This window comes from Haliotis rufescens, unplaced genomic scaffold (genome assembly GCF_023055435.1).
Source record: "Haliotis rufescens isolate VD_foot unplaced genomic scaffold, xgHalRufe1.0.p SCAF_9, whole genome shotgun sequence".
In the NCBI taxonomy this organism is placed as follows: domain Eukaryota; kingdom Metazoa; phylum Mollusca; class Gastropoda; order Lepetellida; family Haliotidae; genus Haliotis; species Haliotis rufescens.
In genome coordinates, this window is record NW_025964383.1 from 21,613,542 (window position 1) to 21,640,420 (window position 26,879).

The window sequence follows — 26,879 nt, forward strand, 5'->3', positions numbered from 1 at the left end:
ACAGTATACTGTCCTTGTTTTAGTCCCTTAATACCGAATGCTAGACAGGGTAACAACAAGTACCATCTTTTAGCGTCTTTTGGTATGACACGGATTGAACCCCGGGCCTTCCGCTCTCCTGGCGGACGCTCTACCACTAGACCATGGAGGATGTCCAGGCTAAGATGAGATCAGTTTAGTTCAGAGAACATTACCAATTGGAGGTATATAGTATTACACTACGGCCACAAAAGGTTCTTCACGTCATATTCCTTTTATTACGAAGGACAACGTACCAGTGCCATTGACGACTTAGAACTTAATTTCGCGATAGAGGACCCCACGACGCACATTTGGGTCTTAACTTGTGGCGCGTCCTTGTATATTATTATTCGACTTCATCACCGAATGCCACAATCAGCAATAAATAAATAAGAAACTAGGAATTATAATAATAGGAATCATATTTTAATTTTAATTTCATGAAAATTAAAATAAAATGCGAAGCCGTTATGACGCTATAACATGATCACCATGAGACCTCATTGTTTTAGGGCATTGTTTCAGTCTAGTGTTTGGCATGCATTGTATATCTTAAATATATATACGCTTCTCATACCTTCTTCGCAAAAGTGATACAAAATATTAATAGTATCTATTCATTTACGCTTCATCCCCCACAGCAACCACAGTGATCAGTAATATAGTCACTTCACAATCTCTGGATATAACAGGGGGCACGGGTGGCCCAGTCGTCTAAGGCGCAGCGATTCGCTGTGCAGAGTTGCAGAAACCTATGATTGTGGATTCGAATCCCAGTTCGCCCCGATTATGTTTTTAGGTTTGTCAGCACTATACCCGTGCTCGTGGGTTTCACTGAAGTTGTAAACGTCTGAGACCTGCATCACCTCAGGCTTTCCACCCATATTAAGCTGACACGCCGTGATACAACTGGAATACTGTTAAAAGCGGCGTTAAACACAACTCACTCACTAATTCCCTCCTGGATATAACTAGAAGCCCCTTGATCCGTCATACATCATTGAATCACTGCATACAAGACTGACCCACAACTACAATCAGTATTCACGTTATTGGCTGTACTGTATGCCCGGGAGCCTGTACTATTCTTTTCATGAAGTGTCACGTTATGTTTTGTGTTTTGTGATATATCTTCTGATCCCTCACATATATGTCAGCTGTGCGACTCGCTGACTTGGTTGATGCGTGTCATCGTATCCCATTTGCGTAGATCGATGTTCATGATGTCAATCACTGGATTGTCTGGTCCAGGGTCGATTATTTACAGACCGCCGTCATATAGCTGGAAAAATGCTGAGTGCGGCGTTAAACAACAAACAAGCACACAAACAAAACATTAGCCAATAGCATTCAAGAATCACTTTGTGTTCAAGAACGTATGATTACTCGCGCAGATCACGTAGACGCCTGCTCGTTTTTTTCATAGAAGTATAAATTGGACAATGTCTTAAATATACATTGACATATGGATCACATATGTTACATTCCCATTCATACAGGGTTCCTGTACTCTGCACAGTTCGTTCTCAGATGATACTGAACTACAGCCCATCCTACAGTCATGTTCAGTTTACTTGACTTTCCCCATATTGCTATGAAGTTGTTGCAGGCTGTTACGGATAAGCGGATCGTTTGGGTTTAGCTTCTGTGCCAGTAGAAGGGATGCCTCGGCTTTGTCATGCTGCCCCCACTGAGTATATAGCACACCTGAAACAGACAGACAATCATATTAGTGTGTTTCAAGTGTGAGTCAGTTGGCTGAACGCCGCCTTGAAAACATTAATTTTATATCAGTGGGTAAAAAGTGAAGTGATGCAGGTCTTAGACGCTGACACCTAAGATCCACAAGCATGTGTATTGTGCCGACACTCCTACAAACATCGGATCTAAGATTCGAAATCTAGAGCAACTGTACACAGACAATTGAGGCGCATTATACCCCAAAACTTACTTAAATGTAGCAGTCAACGAATAAGATATTGAAGCTATCAAACACGTAAATGTTATTTCATATAAGAGTAACGTTTTTTACAGGGCATTATCATTTGCAGAAGCCGGAGGTCTTCCATTATAAACCTATTCATTGGGATCGCTATTAAGTAAGAGACTTCTTTCTGTAGGCATTAAAACCTATTGTGAGGTGTTACTTTCCAGTCGGGTTAAATCTCATAAACAGGGACGTTGTAATGTCCCTGGGATTTTATATAATATCCCAGGGATTTTATAGGATATTCAAGTCATATTTGCTATAATATCCCAGGGATTATATATAATGTCCTGGGTATTTTATTAATGTAACTTCCGTTCAGATTGTACCATGTAATGAAATGTAAAATCAAATGACAAATGTTTTCTTTATATTCCCGAGGATCGAATTCGCAACCTTCATATCTGTAGCCCAGTGAGTGTACCACGAGGCTACAGAGGTGTTGATAAGCCTCACTGTTTTTTAGAATGTCCTTTTCAAGATCCGTACGCCAGCAACAGATATTTTACGCGCGTTTCCTAAGGTCCATGGAAAGTATGTTCGAAACATAAAATGTTGATAAATGTTGTTTTAAGTTTCTTTTATCGATTTATAAGTATGGAAAAACACTCTCCCTCGGTTTTGGTAGACAGAGCATGCCCTGCGGAGAGGGAAAAACCAAGGGGCGAACCTCGTAAGCGTGTTTTCTCCAATACTTGAAAAGACCGAGGGCTTCTGCAAATTATAATGCCCTGAAAAATTACGTTACCGTTATTATAGCTAAACTGGAAAGATTTTGTTATCAAATAAAAATACAAAAAAAATATCGGTTTTGAACATTTACTGCAATCAACACACAACGGGCATTATCAAGTTTTAGTGGCCTGCATATTTCTGATAATTCTATTCATTTTAGCTATAATATGTTGCATCACACGAACCTGGGGATGTGAGGGACAAAAAGGCCACAGTTACTCATTCTTAAGAACATGAGTCAACAAATGAGGATTGGGTGGTTAAACTGTGTGATCTTGCTGAGTTTTTTGTCACCATGCCGAATGCGTGGATCTCATGCTGCCATCCCCGTGCCTGGTCCAGGCTCGATCACAGATATCAGTTATATATCTGGCCTGACCCGTGAAGTTCCGGGGTAGAATAGGTCTTCAGCAACCCATGCTTGCCGTAAAAGGCGACGAGGCAACTCGGATGGGATCGGGTGGTCAGGCTCGCTGACTTGGTTGATCCATGTCATTGATCCCAATTGGGTGGATCGATGTTCATGATGTCAATCACTGGATTGTCTGGTCCAGACTCGATTATTTAGACCGCCGTCATATAGCTGGAATATTGCTGAGTGCGGCGTTAAACAACAAACCAACCAACCATAAGCATGAGAATGGTTTATAAATACCAAGGATCACAAATAAGACACTAATTATGGATAACAGCTTCTTTAACTTCTGTAAAGGCGACGTCATACACCTGGAATATTGCTGAGTGCGGCGTAAAACAAAAACAAAACATACCTAGGTTATGATGTATGTAATACTTGGATTTGTCTCTTCGTAGGGCCTTCAGAAAGAGTTTTTCCCCTTCCTGATACATCTTTACCTTGATGAAGACACTGGCCACACGAGCCATCAGGCCCGTCTCTTCGGGAAGCAGAACCACAGCCTTCCTACCCACCACAATAGCCTGGTCGTACTTCCCTGTATTTGACAAAAACAGATGTCGTCTGGATGTATCTATGTCTTGTAGTACGAAGACATTCTGTACAGGAGATGTATCATGGAGTGCCATATGAATACAATATTTCAATATCTGGATGGCACGTGTAATATCATTAATGTGCAAATGTTTACTGGATATATGCAGAACGTTTATATGCGGATAACTGATTTTGAGTGGATTTGGGCCTAGCCTAGTGGTTAAATCATTTTTCGATTTCCCACGTGGGTAGAATGTGTGAAGCCCATTTCTGAAGTCCCCTGCCGGTGTAAAACTATGCTCACTCACTCACTCACTCACGCACGCACGCACGCAAGCAAGCACACACGCACGCACGCACGCACGCACGCACTCACAATCTACTTAGACTGGTTGTCTCATCTATTGTGCTTCCCGCAACATTGAAGCGACACTGTGGATAGCGAGTATCCCATCTCTTACCCAGCTGATCAAGGATGAGGAAAGAGTTTTTCCAGGCTCCAGCGTGGGTCGGACTGATCTGAGTAGCGTTCCGGTACGCAGTGATAGCGTCTTCATGACGTCCAAGGAACTTGTACTGTAGGAATATACAATGTAAAACATCTCAAAGCTTGTAAAACTCAAACATTTTTATTATATTTCTGACAGAAACCAAACATCTCAAAGCTGGTAAAATATCAAATATTCAAGCAGTAAAATATTTAATTTGACTTAATATTCTGCTGGATTTGAACAATTGTGGAAAATGAGCCTCGATCATATCATGTTTACTCTCGCTGTTATGGATTTCGTCTCATACGGTACTGTTCACGACTATCGTCACATTATCATTTCTCACGAGATATATGCCCGTACAAAATGCATTATTATTTCGGTCATAATGCATTGATAAACGTGTACGTAACGGGTTCAGAACGTATATATCGATTTTAAAATAGAAAATAAATGTTTTTAAATACATTTATGGGGATGCTACTACGTACTAAGGTGTACACGGTGTCAGGTGGCGCTTGTTCCCGTTTTCAGAGAGATGCAGTTCACTTGAGGCAGGGGGCGGTCGGGTAGCCTATTGGTTAAAGCGTTCGCTCGTCATGCCGAAGACACGGGTTCGATTCCCGACATGGGTACAATGTGTGAAGCCCATTTCTGGTGTCTCCCGCCGTGATATTGCTGGAATATTGCTAAAAGCGGCGTAAAACCATACTCACTCACTCACTCACTTGAGGAAGAGGTGATTGAACATTTCATTTGAAAGTCAGAACGAGACCCAAGACAATAATTCAGGGTATATTCATGTCAGAGGTTTAATTTGATTTAACAGAATTATTAGATTTATTGAAGCTTTAAAATTATAGACGAAACACTGTGAATGTGCATGTCTTCGGTTTCGGTTGAATATTACAATTACGTTTTCTTTGGACATGTCAGCTCAAAACAAACGATTGAAGAAACACTAAATCGCGGAAAACATTGCAGGCCTTGTATTAGACTCACCCGTGAAGATCTAGGGTATTCAGCAACACATGCTTGTCGTAAGAGGGATCGGGTGGTCAGGCTCGCTGACGTGGTTGATGCATGTCATCGTATCCCAATTACGTGGATCGATGCTCATGATGCCGATCTCTGGACTTTCTGTTGCAGAGTCGATTATTTACAAACCGCCGTCATATAGCTGGAATATTGCTGATTGCGGTGTTAATTATACTACTCAAAAGAAGTTAAGGATCACCCGATTCTTTCATAATGGTAAAGTTAATCTGTCATGACATGAGAGATTAACTGTAGTAATATGAAAGAATCAGGTGATCCTTAACTTCTTTTGAGTAGTATATATAAACAACATCATCAACAACAAAGACTCACCAGGTTACCCAGGTTGTAGTGACAGTCTGTGCACGCGCTGTTGAGATGAAGGGCCCGGAGGAAGCTTGCTTCTGAAGACTCTGGTTCATTCAGCTGAGCCTGCACAATGCCCAGGTTCATCCATGCCTCTTCTGAGTCTGGTCTTGGAATAAGAATGAGGACATCAGTTGAATGTTCCTCAGGTTGAATGTTACAAACGTTTACCAAAGACTCATATGTAATGGAGGTGGAATCTATGTGGTAAGAGTATTTCCCAAACGATGTGTTTGAAAATGGGGGAATCGGACACAATATGGTGAAACCCATAAGCACGAGAATGGTTTTGAAATACCAAGGATCACAAATGAGACACAATTTATGGGTAACAGATTCTTTTTTTCTGTAAAGGCGTCGTTTCTGAATAGGTCCTCATACCGTTGTCAAGCAAGACATGCTGGTAAATCGAGACTTTAAACTCAGGATACGCTTTTACTTGGTTCCAAACTTTGATTCACCCAATTATGATCCTCGGTCAGACCTCAAATCAGCGTATCCTTGATCGGTTTGAGGACGTAATGTTTCACAGCTGTGTCATTCGTCTTAGATCACGGAATTAATCTTATACTCAGAACCTTCAACCAGCAGAGATTTCTTATCATTATGAAAAGGCTTTTGTTGCTTCTATTTTTGTTTGTTTGTTTGTTGTTTAACGCCGCGCTCAGCAATATTCCAACAATATGACGGCGGTCTGTAAATAATCGAGACTGGACCAGACAATCCAGTGATTGACATCATGAACATCGATCCACGCAATTTGGAAACGATGACATGCATCAACCAAGTCAGCGAGCCTGACCACCCGTTAGTCGCCTCTTACGACAAGCATAGTCGCCTTTTACGGCAAGCATTGGTTGCTGAAGACCTGTTGTTCGCCGGATCTTCACGGGTCTCTATTTCTGTACATCAACAATAGTTGTATAAGTAGACGTAGCCCTTACGTAGTAAACATACCAACATTGTGCTTCTATTTGATTAAGGGGCGGTCTGGTAGCCTAGTTGTTAAAGCGTTCGCTCGTCACGCCGAATACCCGGGTTCGATTCCCGACATGGGTTCAATGTGTGAAACCCATTTCTGGTGTCACCAGCCTTGATTTTGCTGGAATATTGCTAAAAGCGGCGTAAAACCATACTCACTCTATTTGTTAAAGAAAGTCAACGAGTGATGGTACCTGTTACCGATGGCTCTCTCCAGAAGCTCCTTTGCCTCCAATCCATTGCCTCTCTTCCGCAGGATGACTCCCAGGTTTATCAAAGCAGCGTGGTACTGTGGATGCAGCCTTAGGAAACACGACGTTGCCAAATGTTCAATAGATCTCTTTCAGCATATTAAGCAAATATAACACGTGTAAAATAGTATATGCATGTTGTTTTAAGCCGCAGTAAGTAACATTGAAGCTACATCATGGTGTCAAGCATCCAATCACCCAGTAGGAATTTCGGGTTAGAATAGGTCCCCAGGTATATATGCGACCAAATTGCGTGGTCAGACAGGGTGACTTGCTTGATAGTGTGTCATCGTACCCTAATGACGTGGATAGTTGTTCACAATATCAGTCACTGGATTGTCTGGTCCAGACTAAATTGTGTAACATTGATCAATCTTGTCCAGACTAAATTGTGTACAGGCCACCGTTATATAGCTGGGATATTGTATAGTGTGGCGTTGAACAACACACAAATAAGCATCCAAGCAGCAGAGCCAGGCAAACCAATGGCTGATGATATGAGCAACGATCCAATAACATGTACGATGACGTAAAGTGAGCCCGTTCACACACTGTTACCACCTGCTCCTCTATTATGAAACATCTATCAAAAGAACCTGCGACAGACAATCATTAGTTGCTAAATCTAGCTCCTCAAAGTAATTTGGGCATTTAATTAAAAGATGAATGCGAAATATCAAAGAAGTAGGAATATGTGACAGTCAATTTATCAACTCGTGTTGATATATTTGATATCAAAAGACACTCGGGTGAGATTCTCTATTTATCATACCGACCGCCCCTATTACTTCTTGAAACCCTGGACCAAATTACTGTTAAACAGAGAGGCAGAAATAGAATTTAGAAAAAAATTTGGTGCAGAATTTGTGCCATGATACTTCTTATGTCGTTATAAAGACATACTGTATTCGACGTTATAAGCGCCCCGCTCTAATAAGCGCCCACGGCGATATTTGCTAATATATTGGCTAGTGAACAATCTCAATTAGCACCCCTTCCGATTGATCAATGTACACAAGACTTATTTATTCGTGTATAATACGCACTCGTGTGTTATATGTACCTTAATTATGGGCATTTAAGTCCTGAAAAAATATATCTGTCGTATATAAACATTTCAGGCTGTCAGCATTAACCACGAAATCTACGATCTTTTAACTCTGATTTTTTTCACCAAAATAATATTCTAATAAGAGCCCCCTATTTCTAATTTTGAGAGCGCCCTTGGCGCTTATTACGTCGAACACGGTACACGTCTACATACTTACTTCAAAGCTAGCCTGTATTCACCAATGGCAATATCTGTATTGTTGTTCTGATCTTGGACGTTTCCAATGTTGTAGTGAATCTTCAAAACGTTAACACAGTGTTAGGGGCTAGCTATTTCGTTTATTTGAAGACCTCATATCGTTCAAGTTTACTATAAGTCGAAATTTCTACACGAGCAGGAGAAGTGAGAGCTTAACTGTTACTGATGCCAACTTTTATAGATCAGTGTACTATATTATGCACAAACGGGCCATGCATGATATAAAAAAACTTGCTGCTGTTGGAGTGATTCACGTTACAAAATAAAATGTGAACGACTTCAAAACAAAGTATATGGAAGACCAAAAAATTACTTATTATTTTCCTGAAGTTTACTGATACCTCAGGAAATAGCAACTTGTTTTATAACAGGCTGTTGGTATAGTATCTACCTTAGCATTCAGGGGGCAAACGTTGGCTCCAGATGTGAATAACGCCACTTCTCCCCTGAAATCCCTGCTCCTCTGAAAGAATACGTTCATTTATCCCACCTTCAGTTTCATTTATTCACCATTGGTCAATCAATACGGTGTTCACATATGGAGCTAGCAGGATCAATGATGTGCAGATGTTTGATATTGAACCGCCTCCGTGGTCTAGTGGATAGACTTTCCGGAGAGCGTAAGGTCGGGGGTTCTATCCCCGGTGACGTTAAAAGATTGTACTTTTTTACATTGAACTGATATTTAAGGCATACAACTGTACTTAATTATCTATGAACTATGTGTTAAAAGACTCACCTCCATCGATCGTAGAATATACAGCAGTATGATGACTATAAACCCGACTGTCACACACTGTAACACAGAAATACATTAGGATAACTTGTTATACACAAATTGAATCTAAACTATTTTGTTTCAAGTCGATAGCTTCAAACTACTGAAACAGAGTGAACTGAATTGTGTTTATCCTTAGTACTATTCAATATCATTTAATGAGTAAAAGCATTTCTAACTACAATGCTGTGTTGATAATAGACCTTTACCATATGCATGGGGAGTACAGCCCAAACAGAAAGTATACCACCTCAGAATCGAACCATAGTTTATTTGTATAAGATAACGGTCAATGAAACCGATTGCACCATGTTACAATACAAGGACTAGCGTGAAATGTGTATAACAATCGATATGTACATGGCTACATGGCTACATGGCTACATGGCTGCACAACTCCCTTTTTCCAGACACCTTACATATTAACTGCACACCAAGTTACCACCCTTTTCAAAATACTGGATCCGCCTCTGACTACCCCCATCATATGGTTATCGACGTTGGACTTGGACAGTAGGCAAATCAATGCCTGGCTGAAGAATTCCTTGTGTTATGTCATTAACATTCCTGCGTCATTTTGATTTACTATTAATAGCAGCATTAGGGAGTAGTATTTTGAAACAGACTATTATCCGCCAAAGCGTAACCTTCATTGATTGGGAAATTACGTGTCATGCAGCACGATGAAGGGGAACAAAAAGTACATCCCGGCTTATTCGAAAAGTCAACATCATCCCAAAAAATGTTATCTCAAATGTGACCATTTTTCCTGTGTCTGGCCTCAGGTAAACATATACCAATTCTGACGAAGGGACATGTATCTTATTGGCTTACTGTAAAACACCGTTCTCTTTTCTCTACTTTAGGAATATGTCTCTCGAAGTTTTTGTTGATTAACGCCGCACTCATCATAATTCCAGGTATATGGCATTGGTCTGTAAATAATCATGTGTAGACCAGACAATCCAGTGATTTACACCTTTAACATCCATCTAAGCAACTGGGATACGATGACATGTATTAACCAGGTCACTTAATCTGACTACCCGATCCCGTTAGTCGCCTCTTACAACAAGCATGGGTTGCTGACGACCAATTCTACCTTGGAGTCGTGGTCATCGACTCTTGTGTTGGATGGTCAGTGCAGGTGACGTTACCATTATCTTTTTAGTTCGACTTATCAAGGCTCTTTGGGACCTTACCTTCTTGATTGTGGGATAAAGTTGATGGTAGATCTGCCTTGCCCCGAGCACCACCAACATACAGAAGCCAGCACAGGACAGGTACAGGTTCCTCTCTGCGATCACGAAGCCCACACGGAAAAACAGGTTGCTGGCGGGCAGGAAGGGAATACCCAACACTGCCAGAGAAGTTATCAGGATCCTGCAGATAGAAATCACATCTAAATGTAGGGGACTTCCTGGGGTATTTGTTACAGTATACAGGTAATTCGGCTCTCGTCCCACAACGCAATCGTAACTCTGACTATTGTCGTATACATTAACATAGACTTAATTTGTAACGCTTCGACTGTAACCCCTATGCGGCGTAGCACTGAGATCGGTTTGTGGTGAAACATTATATAAATGCTGTCATGGTTTATTTAAGGACCTTACATCCATTTTTAGATCTCTAAAACAATCCAGTTCGTCCTGCTGTGTTTGATGTTATGATGTTATTGTGTATTGATATTCGGAATTGTACACTTCAAGAATTGCAAGTGTCATAAAAGCCCTTTAAGCCAATCTGTGACACACTAAGAGGCCACTTTCAGCGCCTTTTCACATCACTTAAGAAACATTTGGCAAAGGTCTTGCTCTTATTAGAAATCTTACAAATGTCTTGAAGATGCTTCTTCGTCATTGTCCATTATACCACTGGACTTAAAAAGTCGTTATAAGACCTGAACTTTGTGTTTACCAGCTTACTTAGACAAAATACTACCTGTCAATTGTATAGACTATGTAAATGACAGTGTTTCAATTTGGAAGAACTTTTTGTATGTTGAAATCATCTATATCAAATCATATATATACCTTCGATCTCTACTGAGTTCACCATGGAAACAATGACAGAACAAAACACCCAACCCAACCCAGAGAGCTATGTCTGCCAGTATTCTGAGATCAGCCAATGAGGTGATGACAGGTATACAGCCCATCGACCAATCACAACATAGCCACCATGGATTCAACAGCAGCCAAACGTTGATGGTATAGATGTAATTGTAGTTCAAAATCTGCAACATAAATATATATCAGGCAAAGAAATAACACATGGTATTCAACTTTGAATCCTTTTTTCCACAAGGGACAGTTTCAAGGTGATTTATCCAGATCAGTCCTTCATTTATGTGTAATATAGTTTCGAATATTTTGAACTTAGTGATCCATTTTAGTGTCTCGGCAAATAACATAAGGTTAGAAATGTGAAGAAACGAGGCACCATATAGATATGATCTATCTATCATTAAACATGAACATGGTAACCGTTTGGATCAGATCAATATTAGTTGAAAATATTATTCACTATTTGAACATCTACACCAATGCCCCTATTGGAGAGACTCAGAGTTGTGTTTATTGGTTTCAGTGATATATTGAAAGTCATGGTGAATGACAGTTATCGCATGTCCCTAGACTATGTTGATAATTTACTTTATCGATGTTTATTGCATTTAAAAGAGTATATGTGTGCACTTTTAAAAAAAAATCGGATTTTCTTCTTCAATCTGCTGGTTTGTAGTACAGTACTTACTTTCGATATAGTGCCATTTACAAACGAATGTGGATTGTCTTCCAAAGTGAATTTTGGTGTTGCAAATCCATTGACTCTAAGTCGAGTGAAGAGGAGTGACACGCCAGTCAGGAACAGGATGAGGTGACGCACGAGGAGACCCTTGATCCAGAGATTCATTTCCTGCTGTAGCAAACATCGTAACAACCGTATTCAAAGCAGATTTGATAATGTATAAAGTGCCACTAAACTGAATGAATTCTTAACATTAATTTGAACAATATATCAACTGTAAAATATTGCGTCAAAATAAAATAAAATAAAATACAGTAAAATACCAATTAACGTATGGTGCGCTGCTGATAACTAATGATTGTAATGTGAGCAAATCTGGGATTCGAAGCCAAGACCTACAGATCACAATACCAGAACACATTAGGAAGGGAATGTTGCTGTATGAAACAAGCAGATCACCCTGCCAGTACAGAGTAGATCATTCTTTTCAACACATTAGTTATATTTCCTTTCATCACTGAATAAATTCTGGAAAATGTTTCATATTGAAATTAGACAATCACACTGCTGTCAAAACAAATAACTAAACTATCATGGGCATCTGCATGTCCTGTATGTCCTTGCGAAAAGATTTCAGCATAGAAGTACGAAGTAATCCTTTGTTGGACCTTTATCGCACTCCTTCTTCATTCCTTACCTTATCTTTGACACGGTGTTTCCTATTTGACAGCCATTGCACGGGATGGACTCGACACACCATGATGATGTCATAAACACTACATATACCCTGTGAACACAAGACAAAATGATAACCAATTGGTGTAACTGAGTTAAACGTTGACGGATCTCCTCTCTGAATTAAACTGTTCTATTTAATTTACTATTCATTACGAAATGAATTTCAGAATTTCAGTTTGGCAGGATTTTATTATTTTAAGGTAGACACGACGCACAGACACATACTGGCCAGGATAGACACCAGGGGGAAGGACTCGGGACGGTAACTGACCGGGGATGAAACACTGAATACACTTACTATGACAGTGATGCCCTGCTCCTTACAGAAGGTGGACACCACACACAGACACATACTGGCCAGTAGAGACACCAGGGAGAAGGACTCGGGACGGTAACTGACCAGGGATGAAACACTGAATCTACTTACTATGACAGTGATGCCCTGTTCCTTACAGAAGGTGGACACGACACACAGACACATACTGACCAGTACAGGCACCAGGGAGAAGGACTCGGGACGGTAACTGACCAGGGATGAAACACTGAATACACTTAATATGACAGTGATGCCCTGCTCCTTACAGAAGGTGGACACGACACACAGACACATACTGGCCAGTAGAGACACTAGAGAGAAGGACTCGGGACGGTAACTGACCAGGGATGAAACACTGAATACACTTACAATGACAGTGATGCCCTGTTCCTTACAGAAGGTGGACACCACACACAGACACATACTGGCCAGTAGAGACACCAGGGAGAAGGACTCGGGACGGTAACTGACCATGGATGTAGCTGAATTCAGAGAATGACATTTCGTTCAATAAAGTATGTTGAGGTTCTGCTGAAGACATCCTGTTATTATAAGCCAGTAGAATTATGGTAGAATTGACGGTAAAATCGAAACCATATGACACAACATGAGAGTTATACTTTCTTAACACATCAGCTATACATGTACATTCCCAACACATCAGCAGTTCATTCCTAACACATCAGCTTTACAATCACAACACATCAGCTTTACAATCACAACACATCAGCTTTACAATCACAACACATCAGCTTTACAATCACAACACATCAGCTTTACAATCACAACACATCAGCTTTACAATCACAACACATCAGCTTTACAATCACAACACATCAGCTTTACAATCACAACACATCAGCAGTTCATTCCTAACACATCAGCTTTACAATCACAACACATCAGCTGCACAATCACAACACATCAGCTTTACAATCACAACACATCAGCTTTACAATCACAACACATCAGCTGCACAATCACAACACATCAGCTGCACAATCACAACACATCAGCAGTTCATTCCTAACACATCAGCTTTACAATCACAACACATCAGCTTTACAATCACAACACATCAGCTTTACAATCACAACACATCAGCTGCACAATCACAACACATCAGCTTTACAATCACAACACATCAGCTTTACAATCACAACACATCAGCTTTACAATCACAACACATCAGCTTTACAATCACAACACATCAGCTTTACAATCACAACACATCAGCTGCACAATCACAACACATCAGCAGTTCATTCCTAACACATCAGCTGCACAATCACAACACATCAGCTGCCCAATCACAATACATTGGTTGCACAATCACAACACATCAGCTGCACAATCACATTACATCAGCTGCCCAATCACAATACATTGGTTGCACAATCACAACACATCAGCTGCACAATCACAACACATTAGTTGCACAATCACAACACATCGGCTGCACAATCACAGCACATCAGCTGCATAATCACAAGACTTACGTGAGAGGCAGGCCCTGGCGTACAGCAGGAATGAAAGGAGGAAGGTCAAGGCACACAGCAGATCAGCCCGACCCACGACCCCTGCTACCTGGAACAAGTGGGTATTAAGGGAGCAAATAATATATTGACACTGTATATGATTACAGCTTTATTTGTAATATCTGTATGTCTTCAATTGTAAGACTGCTTTTGTTCGAGGCAAAGTATTTGCCATTTCTCACCCTGGCAATATAAAGCAAAAGGTGAAAAAACTCCAGTTTTTTTCAGAATTGAAACAAAGACAGTCATGTGTTATCATCTTCGGTGTTCCTGTAGCTATCGTGATAACACAATGATAACCAGGTCTCAAACAAGACACCTGTTGAAGTGGTTTATGCATATATTAAAATAACATCAAATCATTTGTTTTACATGTTAGTTCTGAATGAAGCTGCACAATCACAATATTAGTTCTTAATGAAGAGTTTTGAAATAATATAATCGTAAATGAACGTTTTTTTGCGAACCGCAGCTTGGAAGCTTTTTCAGTTACTTAATAAATAAACTGACGCTCATACATATGTGAACTATGTGAATGAACTATGCTTGGCCCAGCTTTGAAGCGTTTCTACCGCTAACTAGAACATTAGAAGCAGTTTGAACCCACACTTTCAGTGTGAATGGGATGCACAGCAAACAACACAGCACACAGGAGAGAAGCTCGGGGCGAGGCAAACACCGGCCTGGCAGATTCCTGGTCCACCTGGTAACCAGACATGAGGACAGAGAATACTGCCAGGAAGATGACCGACACCAAGCCGTGCAGGATGATGTTGACAACGTGGAAGCCCCGAGGATGAAGGCCACCTGCCCAGGCGTAGTTCCACCTGGAATTAAGAATAATTATAAAGGTGGGAATGTTCGCTGTATATTTTGATGTATGTATGTATATATATATAATACAAAAGTCCACAGATGAGCTGTATAATTTACTCTATTCAATGTTAAGTCCTTACTCTATCCAATGTTAAGTCCATTTCATTCCCCATAAAGCAACACTAAATTTTTATATATTGTAGTATATGTCACTGACACTATGATAACCAAAAGAGTGAATGTTTGTGTATGTGAGTGAAGGAGGGAGGGAGGAGGGAGGGAGGGGGAGGATAGAAGGAGGAAGCGAGGGAGCGAGTAATGGTCAAACCGGTTTTATATAGCTACCCCACTGAGATACCATGGATACCACACTCAGACCAAGTATACCGACTCCGAACGTCAAGAACGGTAACAAGTACCATCTTTTTGGCATGACGGGGCCAGGGGATCTTACCACCGATCTTCCGCTCTATTTACTAGACTAGAGTTAGTGTTTCCAGATACAGGGATAAATAAACAGTTTTAGTTATAGGTGCGCTGATCTTTATATCAATGTGACGGTACTCGAAGGAAGGATATTTTACGCCCCAGTGAGAAATATTCCAACTGTCTCATAGCGCCCATGGCTCACCTGTATGTCATTACTGTGAGGGGTCTGTAGGACTTGTGACTTCTGTTGTCCAACTTATGTCCCCAAAAGTCATGAGCGAAAATGTTGGAGAGCGGGGCCTCGGGAAGCAAGTCTTTGTTTGTAGTAATGGCCGACAGATCATCAAAAATAAACGCTCCGTCATGGCTGTTCGCGAAGCACAGTACCGCCAGACAGAAGACGAGGACAGATGCAACAGAGAAGCTGAGTTTGGGTACAGGCAGCGCATCATCCCATTCTGGTTGCTGGTACCTGCTTACATGGCCATCGGTCTTGGGGAATCTGGAAGTCGATGTACTTGTGGCCATCATCACACGTTTATTATTCTGTTGATCAAATTACAAAGTTTGTGTAAGTAAATCTATATAATCATCATATAGCAATTAAAAGATACAAAGTACGATAACTTGGTAGAACTATATGCATTGAGAAACCTGTGTTGCAGCTCCAATGTTAAGCCCATTTCATTCCCCATAAAGCAACAATAAATTTATTATTAATCTTTCATTACACAATTTTAATCCTGAGACAAGAGTTCTTTTTTATATTTTATTTTTTCTTAGAAATTAACTAATTATCTGTTTACATTGTCTGTCGCCTGATGCGAAACACACGAATCGTGAATGTTTTGTAGGACTACGTATATGGTGTAGTCCAACATACAGAGAAAGAAAGGATCAGGTGTACATACAGCGATTTTCTTTAGCCCCCCGCTACCTCTGGACCATACAAGTATACAAAGCGTGGTTTTTAGTTCTCGGGAGGATGGGGCTGAAAATTTAATAATTAATGAATGGCCTAATGTGAGTACACAGCATAGATTCATTCAACAGATATTGGACGCCATGGCGATAGACCACGTCTGTAGCTAGCTTATCACCCAACTGTACCTACTCGTCCACTGATCTGAGATCACCTCCACAGATTACCTTGCACTGTTTCGAGCTATTCATATGTTGATGGTTAATGGTGTATACGAGGCCTCAAGTCTTATTATCTGATGTATTTTGAATTTAGAACTTTCAAATGAACATTCGATATCTATGAATCTCATTTGGAAAAGCGCTTTGAAATTATCCCATTTCGAGATTCATTAAAAGAACACACTTGATTTATCTGCATTCTACATGGCAATATAAATGTGAACCATTTTGGTGACAGGGGAAGTATTGTGTGATCTGAGATTGGTTGAGCCGAATATGTTTGAGAAGAGTTTAGGACAAGACGAACAGCGACTCGTGCCCCTGTCATGGCCATTTTTGCGACCGGGTTCCGTTTTAGCGCAAACGGGCATACCTAAGACAATTGTCAATTCTCTGCGAAATGGTTCACATTTATTTCCCCATGTTTTACATATATTTCAGATGCAATTTAAACCACATCGGGACGTGTGGAATTATACAGTATGATTGAACACATTTAACTGTATCTTGGGCATCTTTTTAGATGCAAGACATACGTAAAATCAAAACATATTTCTGAGGGATTCTTTGACGAAGAATTTGAAATCATACGCGCAGTCTGATTGGTTTGTCGTATTTTCGCACATAACATTCATCGATAGGGGGACGAGTCTTCTTTCAGGTTACGGAAAGAGGCGAGTGGTGACGAATGCCGCGTGTATATGTCATATTGCACATATTCAAAACACAAGCTCCTCCTCCGCAGCAGCAATTCAGCCCTTTGTGGAGATTTTAATATTAATTAAACGGACCAACTTAGAGAAAAAGAAACGGTCATTGAGACGTTGTATACTAACGGTAGTATATTACGCATCACTATTGTGACGTCATAATGTTCAAGTGATGAATGTCCATGTGGTGATTATATAGTGACAGTATGAAAGAGACTAGCGTCAAATGACAACCACCATCTATGTAACAATGTTTTACAATATACTCTTACAGTGATTATTCTTCGGATTTTCTTTCTCAATATACAAGCAAATTAGACTATATAAAAACATAATGAGGCCGATCCGTGATTTGCCCCTATGATTACAGATTATTGGCACATACACGTCCGGTAGAATATCGAATTGCTAGCAAAATACATAGATGTGGGGGCACGGATGGCCCAGTCGTCTAAGGCGCCGCGATTCGCTGTGCAGAGTTGCGTCCCTTGGGCACGCCAGAAACCTATGATTGTGGGTTCGAATCCCGGTTCTCCCCAATTATGTTCCTAGGTTTGTCAGCACCATACCCGTGCTCGTGGGTTTCACCAAAGTGGTAAACGTCTGAGACCTGCATCACTTCGGGGTTTCCTCCCACATTAAGCTGACACGCCGTGATATAACTGGAATACAGTTAAAAGCGGCGTTAAACCCAACTCACTCACATATTGATTTAATATCAAGTGTTTGAGAGTTTCACATAAATGTTGCATTTTTACCATAATGATTTTAGACACTGTGACATTTACTTACCTAGTCATGTGCCATGCCTCGACGTAAACACACGATACACGGGGAAATAACAGCTTGTTGACAACAACGTCGCTTGTCTTTGTACAGAAGGCTGTATTTCCAACTCACATGTGTTGAGGAAATACTGGCTGACTCCAAAAGACCATGTCGATATAGGACTAAACAAATTCCCTTCCCAATGACATCCTTGCTGCTGACTTGATACTCACTGATCCTCAAACAGGTCACATCCGTGTAAACACGGATGTAGATGTAACGTCACGTATTAAACAATGGCCATTCACAGAGCAGTTTGTGTCGCAGGAGGTATCAATTGAGTCAAATATAGATTGTTGTGTGAACATATGTGCCGTATCGACTGCAGAAATCGACTTTTCCTCTGGCACGGGTTTGAACGATACACGCCAGGATACATTAAATGCACGACTTACGTGTGTATCATTTTTGTAACTATTCCGGAACGCATTCCATGTAATTTGTAATAAAAAAGACACACGTACACTCTTCGGTTAAAAGGCATGTCGTCCGAAGAGGAGGCCCAAAGTGACGCAGGTCGTCGATTTTATCGCTTCAGTGAAAACAACGAAGACAGATATGGTACTGACAGACCAAGTGACACAGGCAGAGCGAAGCAGGGATTCGAACCCACCACGTGTGGTTCCTGGCACGGCTTGGGATGTAATTCTACAAAGTGAATTGTGGCGTCCTAGACATTGGGCCACTCGTGTCAGTGTTGCCAGAGTAAAATGGATCCGAATTATCCCACAAGGGGCTTAAAAAGATAAATCACTCCGTTAAACATAGCTGACATTTACTGTTAACTGATTGAAATATGCATGAGAAACTGTCCCTAATGTGATCGACGTATAGAGGATGAATATTATTTTTTTAATCTACCTCTGATGCTACTGGAATTAAATATCTTTTAAAACATGTGACACTTATGTAATATGCATACATTTAAAGAAATAATATCCACAAACGACACTGCACTAATAAAGTCACTATGTCTGTTTATTTATCATGCGTATGAAAGAAGAAAGTATTTATTAAACAATGTTTAAATTATGAATATTGAACTAGAACACTTGTAAATTGTTTATATGATACTTCCATGTTTACCCTACACATATAAAGTCTCTGCTACCAATCATGTGCTGATATTCCATCAACAGGAAAGTGGTTTTCGGTTGTTCGACAAGTCCGTTGTATGCAAACAAAATGTGCCATACGAAACCAAATGCTAAATATCATGGAGAGTAGTATAGGATAATTTTATCAATAAAACATGTGACACGCCGACAGATAGTATCTGCCACCTGACGCACAGGCGCATACATTAAACATACGGAATAAGACGGGAAGCGGTCATGAATTCCAAATCATGTAATATTCAATAATGCAATAGACTGACCACAGTGAAGCCACATGACGTTTTAAACTGCTTTCCTGCAACACCGTGCCTACTCCATCCAATGTTTCCGTCAGTGTCATGTTATGTACCTTGTGGATTTTGTTGAACTTTTGGACGGTCTGATAGATGCTGTCCTGGTGAGGCGTTCGTCTTATCTTCCATCTGCCGCCAAAAGGAGCAATGCTAGCCTTGTATTGTGATGCAGAAGACCCATATGTTTAGCCAATTACACTCGTTCATTAAAAAATTGACGATGAGTGTTAAGTTTCATCAATCACCACATACATGATCGAGACTCGGGGAAATACAGGTTTTTCTCCCAAGTGACAACGCTACAGATCACAACTCAACTTGGAGGCATGGATGTACTTGGGAGTTGTACAGGCAAGTTGAACAAGACCGAGTCGGCCGACACCAGCTTCTGCAATGCTCTCTTGTGTGTGTAGTCTCGTAAGTCTACATGTTTTATAGCCAGAGTTGAACAAGACCGAGTCGGCCGACACCAGCTTCGGCAATGCTCTCCTGTGTGTGTAGTCTCGTAAGTCTACATAATATACAGGCGAGTTGAACAAGACCGAGTCGGCCGACACCAGCTTCCGCAATGCTCTCTTGTGTGTGTAGTCTCGTAAGTCTACATGTTTTATAGCCAGAGTTGAACAAGACCGAGTCGGCCGACACCAGCTTCGGCAATGCTCTCCTGTGTGTGTAGTCTCGTAAGTCTACATGTTTTACAGCCACAGTTGAACAAGACCGAGTCGGCCGACAACAGCTTCCGCAATGCTCTCTTGTGTACAGTCTCGTAAGTCTACATGTTTTACAGCCAGCGTTGAACTAGACCGAGTCAGCCGACACCAGCTTCCGCAATGCTCTCTTGTGTACAGTCTCGTAAGTCTACATGTTTTACAGCCAGCGTTGAACAAGACCGAGTCAGCCGACACCAGCTTCCGCAATGCTCTCTTGTGTGTAGTCTCGTAAGTCTACATGTTATACAGGCAGAGTTGAACTAGACCGAGTCGGCCGACACCAGCTTCCGCAATGCTCTCTTGTGTACAGTCTCGTAAGTCTTTCATAATGTCACACAAGGTGCACCAACACATACTGGCGGCCTGTAAATAGTCTAGTCTGGGTGGGACAATCCAGGGGATTGACATCATGAACATCGATCGATGCAATAGGGATACGACGACATGCATCAGCAAAGTCAACGAGCCTGACCTCCCGATCCCTTTAGTCGTGTCTTTAGCTGCTGAAGACCAATACTAACCCAGATCTTCAGGGGGTCCATTGCCTGCTTGATGTGTCTGGATGTGCTATTTTGCCCACGTCCTGTATTGACGTGACTTCGAGCTTTTGTGCCCGAATGAAGACTTCACATGACTCTGAAACGTAGTCATAGCAAGAAACCCATTTTCTCTTCTACAGTCTTTACCATCAAGTGGCCGAGCGATGCAGTTTGCTGTGTTGCTTTGCGTCTGTCAGTAATGCCAGGTTCCACTCTTCGTGGACGTCTGGACCACATCTGACCCAGTTGGCTTCAAAAATTGGTAAACGTCAGCGAAAACTTTAGACCCTCTATATACATGAAACTGTCAATCTGTGATACAAGTGGAAAACCAGCGCTCCACAGGCTCACATGTACTATCTATCTTGTGTCTCCTGCTGTGAAATAGCACCAATAGCACTTCAGACACATATAAAACACAAATACAATACAATTAAATGAGAATCATGTCTTTAATGCATTAACTTACCTCTAAAAATATAATAAATATATCTATACAATATCATCTGACAAAACATAAACTACATGTTTGCATTGGTTTCACATATATGTCGAGCATATTCTAAAATACCCTGAAGCTAATCTATAGTTAAATTGACATGATTTTTTAGTGAAAAACACAAAAGAAGTATGAGAACAATGATATGTTTTTGAGCTTACATTATAATGTATTAATATCACCCTGAAGAAATTGGACATATAGTACAACCTGGTTATAATGCCACCTTTTGTACATTGAAACATTTGGCATTATAATTAGGTTGTACTGTACATTTTGGACCAAAGCGATTTGTCCTAAATACCATTTCTGAAGTAAAACTGCAAAATTAATATATTATGCGCTTTTCCATTCTTCCTTTCATGACAAGGCACAATCTTCACATCAGGTCAGCATACCTCTTCTGTTTAGCCGCTCCCACAACATGTACAAATGTGATAAATGTATAACGTCTCAGAAATCAATTTTACTTGATTTTGCCCATTTTTCTATGAAGCATCTGCAGGTCATTGAGGATTAGAGGATCACTTGGCGACAGCTGCTTTGCCCTCAACATGGCTTTCTCAGCTTCCTCGTACTTTTCCCAACGATAATATAACATGCCTGAAACAAAAGCATTTTTGGAGAAATTATGTCAGGTTATGTTTGAAGTGTAGGTTCTCGAATATTTTTGGACCTTCTTCTGCTTCTTTGGTCTTATATGAGATATACAAATATGGAACTGCCTGACGTCTAGACGTTTAAGTCAAATGATTGTTTACATATGGTACAGAATCTCTGATTGAAATGCAATACCTAGACTATGATGTAAAAGTGGATTCTTGTTTCCCTTGATGGCTGCCTGCAACAGGCGTTCGCCTTCCTTGAACTTCTCTACCTTCGTGTACACATTTGCAAGATTAATCACCAGGTCTGCTTCGTCAGGAAGTACCTTTAGTGCTTCTTTACCAACCTCGATAGCACGGCCATATTTACCTGTATGGGGGAAACGATTTGGTCGATGTACAACATTTTTATAGACTATATAACTCGCTTTATACTGATGGAAGAAGATTCAGCATAAAGTTACCTTTTAAACAGGTTCATAGTTCTTTCAATGATATTTTCAGTTAGGAATAATCATATTCTGAAAAAGATTACTGAGATAGTTCTTTACTAGCAAGTATTGTTTAATTAATTCTGATATCATGACTTACAAGCCAAACCTGAAAAGACACGCTAACTATTTTATTTCTTACCCAGATCATGCAAAAGCATTAGAGTGTGTTTCCAGGCTCCGGTGTATGTAGGACTCATCTGTGTAGCATTTTGCCATGCATTGATGGCCTCTGTGTGGCGTCCTTGGTATTTGTACTGGAAAAGTCAATGTTGTATTACAAACTTGAAGCTTATCTTTCCCTATTTCCACTGCCGTAAACTCGGACATAAGTTCAAGGAATAGCTTGACATGATCAGTGATTCCATGTTTGGTTGACGCCCACTGATGTATTACATGGAAAGGTGTGACTGGAGGCAACACACGCTTACTTTATCATGTAAATAGTTCGAGGGGCGGGTGCTGCCTGTAGGGCAGGACTTGCTTACAATGTTACGCGAACACATTGTGACATCACTGATCAGTGCCCCATTCATATTATTTTAATTCTTATTTTGTCTTTGCCGACCAGTGGAATACGTGAGACCGGTTATCACAAACCCCTCTAAGCTATTACTGGTAAACTATTAAACTATACTTTTAACGACACAAATGTGTCCTTCTGAACTTAATGTCAGTCACGTTTCTCTCACTTATGTCATAATCCAAATAGTGTAATAACAATTAAAGCATAGTGTTAAATACACATTATGTAAATCATGATTGATTACAGTTTCTGATGTTCAGAGTCACATTGAAGAACACGATGAAACAATTTATTTATCAGACAAGAAACCATATCTACTCACAGTGTGTGTGTGTATGTCTCTCTCTCTGTGTGTGTGTGTGTGTGTGTGTGTGTGTGTGTGTGTGTGTGTGTGTGTGTGTGTGTGTGTGTGTGTGTGTGTGTGTGTGTGTGTGTGTGTGTGTGTGTGTGTGTGTGTGTTAGTCCTCACACACAAAAATAGAACATTTACCAGATTGCCCAAGTTAAAAAGGCAGCCTGGATACTTCCTACGGTGTCGAAGAGCTTCCAGAAAACTGTCTTCTGCTGGTCCCATCTTGTGTAGGCCTATTCGTACGACCCCAAGGTTCAGCCAGGATACCGCGTCGCTTGGGCTGCAAATTGCATTCGTTCAGGAATACATATTTGCCTTCTAATTTCGGTACATAAACGGGGGGAAGGGCGAGGGAACATAAACCAAGATTTACATCAACCTATGTCCCCCGGATGACCGGTGGACAACAAATGTATCTTACCCCGCACATAATTACAACAGAGGTATTTTCCAGATCATTGTCTTCTGCATGCATGCTTTGGTCCGAGTCGGTACGAATACCACAGTTAGGCATGTATCCACTTCGCCCATGCAGACGACAGAAAACAAACTCAGTTATTCCTCCGGGACCTATTTCATGAAGCATTATAGATATTCGGAGAATGGCGTCTTACATCATTATTCGGGATACAAATTTGCGGTTGGTGTATATGTTGCAAATTTACTGCCAACTATTTAGCATTTCGAGCTGGTAATATAAGAATAGTACCTTACATGTAAGCGGGATACAGTGAACATAATGGAATGTGTCTCAGCTAATCAGATTCCGACATTCTGTTTTATATTTCCTTGTACACAAATGTTATTTACATAGGCATGTGGTAGGCATGCTCTATCCTTGCTCATGGCTAGGTCAGATGGTGATTTGGTCAAGTTGTATGAATATTCCCCGGATAAGTCGGATTATTTCTCTCGTTCTCAGGTTTTCGAGACAACAGGTTTCGACTTATAGCAGTATAACAAGAATTAATGTCCTCGGATGTTATTGATTGTTCACAATGGTTCCTATCGGTAGGAGTGTACCACCACCAAAAGCATGACTTGAGGGAGTGGTACCTAATTCTGACGGCGCTCTCCAGCAACTCCTCTGCTTCCTGGAACTGGCGTTTGTCTCTTAAGATCATGGCCAGGTTGTTCATGGCATCCACATAATGAGGGGACAACCTACAGCATCACAACATAAAGTACTGATATGAGCACATGGCCAATAGTTCAATGTTGATCAAAGTTTAACAGGACAACCTACCAATAGTTCAATGTAGATCAAGGTTTAAAAGGACAACCTACCAATAGATCAATGTTGATCAAGGTTTAACAGGACAACCTACCAATAGATCAATGTTCATCAAGGTTTAACAGGACAACCTACCAATAGTTCAATGTTGATCAAGGTTTAACAGGACATCCTACCAATAGTTCAATGTTGATCAAGGTTTAACAGGACATCATACCAATAGTTCAATGTTAAACAAGGTTTAACAGGACAACCTAAAAATAGTTCAATGTTGATCAAGGTTTAACAGGACAACCTACAAATAGTTCAACGTTAATCAAGGTTTAACAGGACATCCTACCAATAGTTCAATGTAGATCAAGGTTTAACAGGACAACCTACCAATAGATCAATGTTGATCAAGGTTTAACAGGACAACCTACCAATAGATCAATGTAGATCAAGGTTTAACAGGACAACCTACCAATAGTTCAACGTTAATCAAGGTTTAACAGGACATCCTACCAATAGTTCAATGTAGATCAAGGTTTAACAGGACAACCTACCAATAGATCAATGTTGATCAAGGTTTAACAGGACATCCTACCAATAGTTCATTGTTGATCAAGGTTTAACAGGACATCCTACCAATAGTTCAATGTTGATCAAGGTTTAACAGGACAACCTACCAATAGTTCAATGTAGATCAAGGTTTAACAGGACAACCTACCAATAGATCAATGTTGATCAAGGTTTAACAGGACAACCTACCAATAGTTCAATGTTGATCAAGTTTTAACAGGACATCCTACCAAAAGTTCAATGTTGATCAAGGTTTAACAGGACAACCTACCAAAAGTTCAACTTTGATCTAGGTTTAATAGGGCAACCTACCAATAGTTCAACGTTGATCAAGGTTTAACAGGACATCCTACCAATAGTTCAATGTTGATCAAGGTTTAACAGGACATCCTACCAATAGTTCAATGTAGATCAAGGTTTAACAGGACAACCTACCAATAGATCAATGTTGATCAAGGTTTAACAGGACAACCTACCAATAGATCAATGTAGATCAAGGTTTAACAGGACATCCTACCAATAGTTCAATGTTGATCAAGGTTTAACAGGACATCATACCAATAGTTCAATGTTAAACAAGGTTTAACAGGACAACCTACAAATAGTTCAATGTTGATCAAGGTTTAACAGGACAACCTACAAATAGTTCAACGTTAATCAAGGTTTAACAGGACATCCTACCAATAGTTCAATGTAGATCAAGGTTTAACAGGACAACCTACCAATAGATCAATGTTGATCAAGGTTTAACAGGACAACCTACCAATAGATCAATGTAGATCAAGGTTTAACAGGACAACCTACCAATAGTTCAACGTTAATCAAGGTTTAACAGGACATCCTACCAATAGTTCAATGTAGATCAAGGTTTAACAGGACAACCTACCAATAGATCAATGTTGATCAAGGTTTAACAGGACATCCTACCAATAGTTCATTGTTGATCAAGGTTTAACAGGACATCCTACCAATAGTTCAATGTTGATCAAGGTTTAACAGGACAACCTACAAATAGTTCAATGTTGATCAATGTTTAACAGGACAACCTACAAATAGTTCAACGTTAATCAAGGTTTAACAGGACATCCTACCAATAGTTCAATGTAGATCAAGGTTTAACAGGACAACCTACCAATAGATCAATGTTGATCAAGGTTTAATAGGACAACCTACAAATAGATCAATGTAGATCAAGGTTTAACAGGACAACCTACCAATAGTTCAACGTTAATCAAGGTTTAACAGGACAACCTACCAATAGTTCAATGTAGATCAAGGTTTAACAGGACAACCTACCAATAGATCAATGTTGATCAAGGTTTAACAGGACAACCTACCAATAGTTCAATGTTGATCAAGTTTTAACAGGACATCCTACCAAAAGTTCAATGTTGATCAAGGTTTAACAGGACAACCTACCAAAAGTTCAACTTTGATCTAGGTTTAATAGGGCAACCTACCAATAGTTCAACGTTGATCAAGGTTTAACAGGACATCCTACCAATAGTTCAATGTTGATCAAGGTTTAACAGGACATCCTACCAATAGTTCAATGTAGATCAAGGTTTAACAGGACAACCTACCAATAGATCAATGTTGATCAAGGTTTAACAGGACAACCTACCAATAGATCAATGTAGATCAAGGTTTAACAGGACAACCTACCAATAGTTCAACGTTAATCAAGGTTTAACAGGACATCCTACCAATAGTTCAATGTAGATCAAGGTTTAACAGGACAACCTACCAATAGATCAATGTTGATCAAGGTTT

General features: G+C 40.3%; 2 protein-coding genes across 2 annotated transcripts in view; both read right to left on the reverse strand.

The window, feature by feature from the left end:
- Nucleotides 1-851: 851 nt before the first annotated feature.
- LOC125377580 (protein O-mannosyl-transferase TMTC4-like) overlaps nucleotides 852-26,879 on the reverse strand; it is a 48,690-nt gene continuing 22,662 nt past the window's right edge. Inside the window, exons 4-17 of the mRNA XM_048391539.1 lie at nucleotides 14,214-14,301; nucleotides 13,084-13,196; nucleotides 12,358-12,447; nucleotides 11,667-11,831; nucleotides 10,946-11,148; nucleotides 10,112-10,292; nucleotides 8,871-8,927; nucleotides 8,523-8,594; nucleotides 8,091-8,170; nucleotides 6,766-6,873; nucleotides 5,558-5,699; nucleotides 4,157-4,271; nucleotides 3,514-3,696; nucleotides 852-1,728 (exon numbers count right to left, since the gene is read on the reverse strand). Coding sequence (XP_048247496.1) covers nucleotides 1,592-1,728; nucleotides 3,514-3,696; nucleotides 4,157-4,271; nucleotides 5,558-5,699; nucleotides 6,766-6,873; nucleotides 8,091-8,170; nucleotides 8,523-8,594; nucleotides 8,871-8,927; nucleotides 10,112-10,292; nucleotides 10,946-11,148; nucleotides 11,667-11,831; nucleotides 12,358-12,447; nucleotides 13,084-13,196; nucleotides 14,214-14,301 — 1,734 coding nt within the window. The 3' untranslated portion in view covers nucleotides 852-1,591. The remainder of the gene's footprint in view (nucleotides 1,729-3,513; nucleotides 3,697-4,156; nucleotides 4,272-5,557; nucleotides 5,700-6,765; nucleotides 6,874-8,090; nucleotides 8,171-8,522; nucleotides 8,595-8,870; nucleotides 8,928-10,111; nucleotides 10,293-10,945; nucleotides 11,149-11,666; nucleotides 11,832-12,357; nucleotides 12,448-13,083; nucleotides 13,197-14,213; nucleotides 14,302-26,879) is intronic.
- LOC125377581 (protein O-mannosyl-transferase TMTC4-like) lies at nucleotides 21,272-24,651 on the reverse strand. The gene is made up of 5 exons (XM_048391541.1): nucleotides 24,368-24,651; nucleotides 23,450-23,591; nucleotides 22,576-22,690; nucleotides 22,133-22,312; nucleotides 21,272-21,940 (listed from the first exon to the last, which is right to left on the reverse strand). Exons 1-5 carry the CDS (start codon nucleotides 24,448-24,450, stop codon nucleotides 21,804-21,806), a joined length of 657 nt encoding a protein of 218 aa, XP_048247498.1. The 5' UTR covers nucleotides 24,451-24,651; the 3' UTR covers nucleotides 21,272-21,803.